This window comes from Austrofundulus limnaeus, unplaced genomic scaffold, assembly GCF_001266775.1.
Source record: "Austrofundulus limnaeus strain Quisiro unplaced genomic scaffold, Austrofundulus_limnaeus-1.0 Scaffold123, whole genome shotgun sequence".
Taxonomy (NCBI): Eukaryota; Metazoa; Chordata; class Actinopteri; order Cyprinodontiformes; family Rivulidae; genus Austrofundulus; species Austrofundulus limnaeus.
Window position 1 is genome coordinate 554,320 of NW_013952525.1, and position 9,988 is coordinate 564,307.

Here is a 9,988-nt window from a genome sequence, read left to right on the forward strand (position 1 = left end):
ATGTAATTAATTCAGAAAATCTTTTCAGGACCCCACCTTGATGTTTCGGGACCCCACTTTGGGTCCCGACCCCAACTTTGAGAAACACTGATCTACAGAATCTAATATTATTATAACAAAAATTATATACACAAAAAGGTAAAAATGAAATATTTTTAAATTGTCAGTTACAGTTTTTGTTATTTTACATAAGGATAGTGTTGTAGTACTTGAAACTGGTCTTTGTCTTAAGAATGGTCTCAAGACCACTTTTTGATGGTCTTGGTCTTGTCTCGATCTCGGATATTGAGGACTCGGAATTTTATTTCAAGACCAGTCAAGACCACAACTGTGGAAATATCACTAAATAAACAGATTATTGTCCAATTTATTTGTTAACTTTCTTGCTTTCATTGGATTTAAAAATGTATCTACTGATTCAAATCCAAACCTGACTCATTGGTATTTATGTATTTTTATTACTGGCTGTCACATACCCCCCATCTCTTCACTCACATGCAGCACTCCAGGAAAGTAAGCAGTGGTTCTCTGGGAGCGGTAAAAGATGTCTTCAAATTTTTAAGTAAAAATTTTGGCTGCATTATTCATAAATAATATCATTGTAAAAAAAAAACCCAACAACAACCATGAGAAAGCGTACAGCAACTTGTACATTCGGCAATGCTTTACTTTCAGAGACAATGGGAACAACTTTAAACTTGTATCATCACTAACGTTAATCTGCCTCTGTAGCAAAATTTTTTCCTCTGCCCTCAAACAAAGATTTTGTCAATATTAGCTCTACATATTAAGTTAGCTAAAGTGGGGAGAAAAAATATTTAGTCAGCACCAATTGTTCAAGTTCTCCCACCTAAAACGATGAGAGAGGCCTGTGATTGACATAGTTAGACCTCAACTATGAGAGACTAAATACTTTCCCCCCCACTGTACATGTGTACAGAATACTCCATCTTTTAGGACACTTTTTTTCTGGTCTTGGTCTTGTCTCGGTCTCGCCCTCCTTTGCTCTTGGTCTCGACTTGGTTCAAGCCCTAAAAGTCTTGGTCTTGTCTTGGTCTCGAGACACTGTGGTCTTGGTCTTGACTTGGTCTCGGGTTAGGTGGTCTTGACTACAACACTACATAAGGAATATAAATTTACAATCTAGATCTGTAATTTGAAGTGTGCTTTACTACAATTTACATACAGTGTACAGGAAAAATCCTAAAGTTTTAACAAGACAAGTGTGTGTGGTTACAGATCTTATTTTAGTTTAGGACTAGTTTCTACTCTGACCAAGAAAGCAGATTTTAATTATTTTGCTTTAAATAATAATTTGAATTTCAGACTCACTTTAAACCCTGTTCGATAATCTACCCCTAAAGGATCAAACTTAGGATATATTTGTGATATAAATTTATATTGTTCTTAAAGTGCCTGTGACATCAAATATTTATAATAAACTTGAATGCATTTTTGGGAAGATAACATTAATAAGAAATTGCAAAAAAATAATAAATAAATCACTGCAGATATGAACAGTTGTTGAGATATATTTGCATGTAAAGTAACAGGAAGTGATGTGTCTGGATGTGAAAAAAAACATAGATGCATTGACTAACTTTACAGAGCAGAGAAAAATCTGATGGTTCTTTAGATTATATTTAGTCATCAGAGAGATGAAGAGTCAGAGTTCAAATAATACTGTTTCAATAAACAAACTCCAGGGAGATTCCTTTCTTAAAGAGTTCCCGTTCCTATCGAAACTAAAACATTAAACTAAACAATTTAAACAACAATGTATCCCATCCTTTAATGTGGCATGATGGTTTGTCTCCATTAGAGGCGATGCCAATGGACACCGAGGTGTACGAGAGTCCTTACGCAGATCCAGATGAACTAAGGAGCTCCACAGTGGATCGCAACCAGCTCTTTCTGGAGGACGAAGAATTGGGCTCTGGGAACTTTGGCACAGTCAAAAAAGGGATCTACAGGATGAGAAAGTACGCTGCAACATATTACTGCAAACAGCCACTACAAAAATACATCAACAGGAGTGGTGAGAATAGACATTTTAGTCATTTTATTCCTAATCTGTGTGTGTTAGAACACAGAAACAGGTTGCTGTGAAAATCCTGAAGAACGATGGCAACAACCCAGCCATACGTGAGGAAATGCTGCGGGAAGCCGACGTCATGCAGCAGCTGGACAATCCTTACATTGTTCGAATGATTGGGATCTGTGACGCAGAGGACCTCATGCTGGTTATGGAACTGGCCGAGTTGGGTCCGCTTAACAAGTTCCTGCAGAAAAACAAGTATGTAACCAATAGTGCACGTTTGTGTGACAACAGAAGCATACTCTTACAAACCAGTCTGGTTTTAAATTAGAGTTCAAGTCGAAAGAACTGAACTAAATTATTAACATTTAGGTTCTAATATTAACTTGGAAGTCTGACATTTTACAAAACTGCAACAAGTCATTAAAAGATTTGATTTTTTTGATATTCTCAACACTTGCAGAGTGCGAAAGTTTGGGCAGCCTTGTTAATTTTCCTGATTTACCCTTATAAATCATTGATTGTTTGGATAAAGAAATCAGTAAAATATATTGTATAGGGGACAAACACAGTGATATTAAAGAAGTGAAATGAAGTTTATGTGATTTACAGAAAGTGTGTGACAAGATTTTGAAGGCAGGATGGACCCAAATGCAGGCAGGCAGGACTTCAAATAATTAAAGTATTTGTTAAAGAAAATAAAGAGCTGGCATGGCAGCAAACAAAATCAAAGTCAATGGCTTCAATAAATAACAAAAACCAAACCATGAGGACCAGGACTGAAAGCAGTCTGTGCATTGTTGCCCAAATCAAATTCTGGAAGTGGTCATTCAACTAGATCTGTTACAAAAGGACAACTGATATTACCAACTTTTAAAAACTGTTACRGCCAGAGGTCTTTCTTCTATGTYTATACTAAAGCATGGAATGACATTCCTCAAAACATAAAGTCCATTTCAAAACTACAGCCCTTTAAGAAGAATCTTGTCTGCCATCTGCTGGACACTTTTTGTTGTGCTCATATTTAGACGTCCTATTTTGCAAATGCTGCCTTCCTGAAATTTGGTACGCTTGTTTGTCTTTGTGTCTATGGTGTATAATGATGTGATTGTGATGCTGTATTTCTGAGTGTTTTATGTGCTGCAGAACAGGAACCTGCTGTAAAACAGCAATTATGCTGAGTCAGGCTTGATTTTTAGTAATCTTTTCCTGTTGAATCAATAAATCAAATCAAAATCAAATCAAGCAAACAGAAACAAACAATGAACGGACGAAAGTGGAGAGCATGAGAACCACTATAAGTAGCCAGAGGCTAAGTGGAGAGTGGAGACAGCTGTGATGATTAGGAGTGAAGACAGGTGAGCAGAATGATCTAGAAGTGCTGAATAATCTGAGAACTGAGATGACAAGGCATGAAACGAACACTAGAGGGAAACACAAGACAAGAACAGAAAACACACACAAAACCCCAAATCCTCACAGTGTGCAATAATTGGTTAAACAAAATTATGCAGGTGCATAAATTTGGGCACTGTTGTCATTTTATTGATTTTAAACCCTTTAGAACTAATTACTGGAACTCAAATTTGGTTTGGTAAGTTCAGTGACACTTGACCTCCATACACAGGTGACTCCAATTATGAGAAAGGGTATTTAAGGGGGGCAATTGTAAGTTTTTCTTCTCTTTGCATCATCTCTGAAGAGTGGCAGCATGGGAGTCTCAAAACAACTTTCAAATGAGCTGAAAACAAAGATAGTTCACCGTCATGGTTTAGGGGAAGGATACAGAATGCTATCTTGTTCGGCTCTGTACTTCTCTCTTCCTAGTAAGGGATGGATGTTTACAGAGCACACAATTTCCAATTAACTTCTTAGCTTAGCTTCCTGCATGGTCAGGCTGTCACACTGCATACGTCACGGCCAAATGTTAGTGATTGGGTAAAATCAGATCCAGTCGTTTTAAACTTCAACATAGTCCACTCCTCCAGCAAGAAATCGGTTCTCAATGGCTGGTGGGTCCGGTCCCTCTGTACAAAGCAAAGTGAAGAACAAGGAGCTGATTTTTACCAGGCTAGTGGATTAGCAATCTTAGCATTTTAGATTTGGCATGAAGACGTTGCAAACAATCAGATAAATTTGTTGTCCTCCTTTAGTGTTAGAGGTAAGCTCACTTTTCAAACTCACAGTTTCTCTGTTTATAGGAGCACGTCCATAAAGAACATCACAGAGCTGGTTCATCAGGTTTCCATGGGGATGAAGTACCTGGAGGAGCATAACTTTGTGCACAGAGACCTTGCTGCCAGGAACGTACTGCTAGTCACACAACACTATGCAAAGATCAGTGACTTTGGCCTCTCTAAGGCTATTGCAGAGGAGAACAACTACTACAAGGTAATTTAGCCTGAGGAACTTTGTTCAAATGTTATTACATCTAAACATAATTCATCAAATCAACTAATTACCCTTTCAGAATGGGGCTGCATTAATCACAGTGTATATGTGCATGTGTGTGTTTGTTTGACTGCACTGTTAGCAATTCAAAAGACCAAAAAGTAACTATCTACAACTAATTACCTTTTTTAGTGTCAACTTTCATTCTGCATATCTTATCCTTTTAAAACTCTCAAAATAGTTTTAAGTTTCTCACATTTTCTGTGTAACGGAAACTAAGTTTAGAAATTATTCATACCTAAAGTGACTTTGTGACTATTTTGAGAGGGAATTTGTTTTACACTTTTGTTAGACTTTTTCAAAAGTCTGACAACACAAATAAAAGGCCCTACGGGAGAAGTATGAGGTCCCAAGTCTAAATAAATGTTAAAAATTGTCACTAACTCATTTTCATTATTAGCTCCCTTTCTGAATGTTAAATCCTAGTTTAAAAATTCAACTAACATTTTATTGTGATTTAGCTCTCTCTTCTTGCATTTTGCTGATTTTTACTTAATGGTAAATTTTAATGTTAAATGTTATGCCTTAATGTTAATCCGAAATCTAAACGTGTAAATCTAAATGTAGAAGTTAAATCTTAAATATTGTTGCAAAATGTTAAAGTTTAGATTTGGAAATTTTGGAATTTGGAAGATTGTCATTGGTGCTAAGCTTTTATTGTGACATCGTCCTAAAAAAATAGCAAATGCTAACATTGATGAAGATTTCTAGTTCCTTTTATTCTGAATGGTTAAATTGAAATGTAATGGTTGTTATGTAATTACTGTTCTGCTTTTGTATCCCTGATATACTTGTCAGGTTCGGTGGCAGGTTCGGACCCAAGTGCAGACAGGCAGGCAGGCATGTTCAAAAAGTAAAAGTATTTATTAAATAATAAACAAATAAGCCGGCAGGACAGCAATGCAAAAACTTACAGAGCACAGGTAAACACGAGGAGAAGCCAAGGCGGGAGACCAAACAATGATCAGACGAGGGTGAAGAGAAGTAGAGTATATACAAGCAGAGGTGAGTGGAAATGGAAGACAGCTGAGCTAATTACAAGTGTAGACAGGTGTGAGTGGAAAGATCTGGAGAAGGGTGAAACTCAGGTAAAGAGGCAATGACACGAAGAATACACAAGAGGGAGGCATAAGGACAGCAAAAATAATCACACAAAAACCTCACAGTACCCCCCCTCAATGAATTGTCTCCAGACGATGAACACAAGCACAGGAGGGAGGTGGGGGCACAAACAAACAAAAACAGGATGGTGGGCAAAAGACAACAGAAGACACGAGTCTCGAAAAGACAGGACAAGGAGTACAGGGAAGAAAAAATAAAATCAAAAAACTAAGCAAAAACCGGCAAGAAGTCCTGGGAGGAAAAAACAAAAACAAAACAAAAAATGTCCAAATGGCCCTAGGCACATCTAATGCAGGGCAATAATTCAGGTAGACGCCCAGGGAATGAACACGGGCAAGCCAGGAACTCAGGAGGGCGACCGTGGACCTGGCCGTAGCGGAGGCGGAGCTCAGGAGGTTCTGGAGAATCCGGCTCTGGAGACTCTGGAGGGGCCTGCATTGAGAGGTCAGCTGGGGCTGCAGCTAACAAGGGGAGCCCGGCTGGGGCTGCAGCTAACAAGGGGAGCCTGGCTGGGGCTGCAGCTAACAAGGGGAGCCCGGCTGGGGCTGCAGCAGGCAAAGAGAGCCCGGCTGGGGCTGCAGCAGGTTCGTGCACCACCTCGGAGGCTGCAGAAAGCATCGATAGAAGCCTAGCTGCAGCAGGTGTTGTAGAGTTTTCAGCTGCAGCAGGCAGCAAAGACTCAGGCATGGATTCAGGCGAAGAGGAGACAGCGGGCGGCGACCCAGATGCCATGGAGGAGCCGGCAGCTGATCCATAAACCTCGAGAACTGCCGACTTGGGACTCGCCACCACAGACTGTGGAACCACCGGGACCGCCAACTCAGGATACTTGGACTCAGGATACTCTGACTCATGAGACCTGGAGGCCGGCGTCGACTCAGGAACTAGCAGACCCGGGGGCTTCTCAATACAACCCGGGTTTTCAGGATTTCAGGAACTACAGTATCAATGATGATGAGGATATAGACTAGAACTGAAGAATCATGGGATGAAGACTCTGATGCAGAGGAGACTCAAGACTCTGGTGCAGAGGAGACTCAAGACTCGGGTGCAGAGGAGACTCAAGACTCTGGTGCAGAGGAGACTCAAGACTCGGGTGCAGGAGTAGGCTGGGTCTCTGTAGGCTGGGTCTCTGTAGCTGAAACAGATGAAAACACTGATACTGGAACAGATGCAGATGATGATGGATTCTCAGATGCTGCAGTGGCTGTAGGCTCAGCAAAGACTGCAGCTTCCTCCCCTCAAGCAGCCGCTCTCCTCTGGCGGCAGCGACTGGAAGAGGTAGACGAGAGCTCGGAGGCTGCAGTGGTAACAGTGGGACTGGTGGAGCCTGCAATAAAACTGATGATCTGAGAGGCTGGAGCAAAGGTGGTTGTCTCAGCTGCAGACGGTGTGGAAACCTCAGCTGCAGACGGTGTGGAAACCTCAGCTGCAGGCAGCGAGGTTTCGGCTGCAGGCGGGATGGTGATGTCAGGAGTGGTTAATTCAACAGGGCAGGAACCGGGGGAAGCAGCCTTTCCCCTCCGACGTGGACGTCGGCGACGAGACAAGCCCGGAAAACAGGAAGACAGAACCTCCCCCTCCGACACAGGCGACACAGCGGGGCCGGAACGCATCGGCTTTGCCGGAACAGCACCCCTCGGCTCGACGGAACCGGAATACACGGGCTCCGTGTATGGTTCAGATGGTGCAAAAAGAGCCACACAGAGGAGTCTGCAGTCTGACAGGGCCTCAGAAAAAAGCTCCGACATGCCAGGGCTGGAGATCAGGTGGGGGAGCTGAGCGAACAGGTTGATGAAATCCACTGTCGCTACCCACCTGACCCACAAATCCATAAAAGGTCTCCCCGCGTCAATGAAAGCTCTGGTCCTCTCCTGGACCAGAAGCAAATTATCCAGGGACAACCCAAAAACCACTGCCTGCTGGGTCCTTAGATGGTCCGATCATTTTGTCAGGTTTGGTGGCAGGTTCGGACCCCAGTGCAGACAGGCAGGCAGGCAGGCAGGCATGTTCAAAAAGTAAAAGTATTTATTAAACAAACAAATAAGCTGGTGGGGTGGAAATGCAAAAATTTACACAGCACAGATAAACACAAAGAGAAGCCAAGGTGGGAGACCAAACAATGATCGGACGAGGGTGGAGAGAAGCAGAATATACACAAGCAGAGTTGAGTGGAAATGGAAGACAGCTGAGCTAATTACAAGTGTAGACAGGTGTGAGTGGAAAGATCTGGGGTCGGATTTATAAGGGATTGCGTGGAAACCATACTAAAAATGAACGTACGGCCAAAAGATGAAAATGGCGTACGCCAAAAATAATTCAGATTTATAAAACTGTGCGTACGCATGTTTCACCGCATTTTCCCTTTATGGATCCCAGCTGTGCCTCATAATTTGCGCACAAGGTTCCGCCTCAGGTTCTACCCTCTACACACCCACACTCAACCATAAACAGCCAATGCAAAGTACCTCATGAATGTTAAGATATGTTTAAATCAGTCAGCTGATCAATGTCAAAAGAAGTGATTGGCCGACTCAGACTCTCGCTCCGTCATGCGTCTGGAGGATGACAGGTGCTGAAAGCTGCTCACGTGAACAGATTATCTGTAATTTACACAGATTTTCCCTCTTTTTGCAGTTTTACAGAAGTTTATAGTAATCTAATGATTTTTATCAAAACTCAGCTTCAAATTTATTTTCTCTCAGAGGACGATAAAACCAATAAATAAAATAAAATAAGTCAGATAAAGTTTCCCGTCTCCAAAATGAGCGTACACATGGGTCAAAGCTGGCGTGAGAGACCGCACATTTTCACGTCAAGTTTGGATTTTATAAATCACAACCATTGCGTGAAAAGCGGCGTACGCATGTTTCTGGGCTCATATTGTGCGTACGCCAGTTTTATAAATCCGACCCCTGGAGAAGGGTGAAACTGAGGTAAAGAGGCAATGACACGAAGAATACACAAGAGGGAGGCACAAGGACAGCAAAAATAATCACACAAAAACACGAACCTCACAATACGTAATGTTTTGTTTGTTTGTTTTTGTTTTGACTCATGTTTCAATAAAGTTAAATAAAATAAATAAATACAAAAAAATCCCCAAAAGAAAAAAAAAGCATTGGTGAAGATGACATTTAAAATTTAAATTCAATGTGTTCAGTGAAAACAATATAAATGGTAGCTGTGGTCTGACACTGGCTGCAGCTGCAAGTTTGATGACTTGTAGGAAAGGGGAGTGGTGGCGCAGAGGTTAGAGAAGATGAATTTGTGGTCAGAAGGTCACCTGTTCAACTCCCCAAATCAACCTTGGGCCTTTGAGCAAGGCCTTTAACCCCTTAGCTGCTCCCTGGGTGCTGTAATTGGCAGCCCACTGTTCACATATGAGATAGGTAAAATGCAGAGAATTAATTTTTCCTTTGCAGGACGATAAAGGCTAATAAAAAAGCATTAGCAGTGTTAGTTACGTTTGCAGCATTAGCGATTACTTTTGTCGCAGGATGATGATGTCATAACACAAGCTGTTCACCAATGTCAAAGGCTGTGTTCTATTCTAAAATACTTAAATGTAAATATTAACATTTAACTGGAACATTTAAAATTTCATTTACACATTTAGATTAAAGATTAAACATTTAGGCATACAATCTAATATTTAAATTTAACATTTAGTAAAGAATTAGCAAAATGCAAGTAAGAACAGTGAGCTAAATAACAATAAAATGTTAGTGTAAGTGTTTTAACACTAAGAAAATGAGCTAAATAATGAAAATGAATTTTTTTAACATTTTATTTTACACCTTGAGCCCCATAAAGAAGCCTCTCTAAAACTTTGAGACATTTTTTCTTTAATGTTTTATTTATTTTTACTCAAACATTCATATTGCAACAATGCAATTTCTATTTGGGAATAAATAAAGTGTAGTTCGGATAACTTGGTTAATGTTTTACATAATGTCAGTACATACATTACCACAGGTGGTTTGTGGCACTTTAGCCCCGGTAGTCGGAGCCATATGAAGTTGTAAAACTACCAATATGATGTAACTTACAGCTGCTGATGGCTCATGTGTGTCTCCTCCTCCAGGCTACGGTTCATGGGAAGTGGCCGGTGAAATGGTACGCTCCTGAGTGTATAAACTACTTCAAGTTCTCATCCAAAAGTGACGTGTGGAGCTTCGGCGTGCTCATGTGGGAGGCCTTTTCCTATGGCCAAAAACCATACAAGGTTTGATGAATCAGTCTAATCAGTCTGAGTCAGGATGACAGATCACTTGCTCACATCTTACACACATAGTTTAAACACAAGCAGGTCATTGTAGCCACCTGCATGTTTAAATTACAGCTGGTTTTAGTTTGTTTTCTATACTTTATATC

At 40.9% G+C, this 9,988-nt stretch overlaps 1 protein-coding gene across 1 annotated transcript in view; it reads left to right on the forward strand.

Annotated features, from left to right (window-relative positions):
- Positions 1-9,988, forward strand: part of syk (spleen tyrosine kinase) — a 55,413-nt gene that overhangs the window by 39,669 nt on the left and 5,756 nt on the right. The window contains exons 8-11 of the mRNA XM_014015085.1: positions 1,823-1,982; positions 2,087-2,296; positions 4,240-4,429; positions 9,699-9,839. Of these exons, the coding sequence (XP_013870539.1) occupies positions 1,823-1,982; positions 2,087-2,296; positions 4,240-4,429; positions 9,699-9,839 (701 nt within the window). The remainder of the gene's footprint in view (positions 1-1,822; positions 1,983-2,086; positions 2,297-4,239; positions 4,430-9,698; positions 9,840-9,988) is intronic.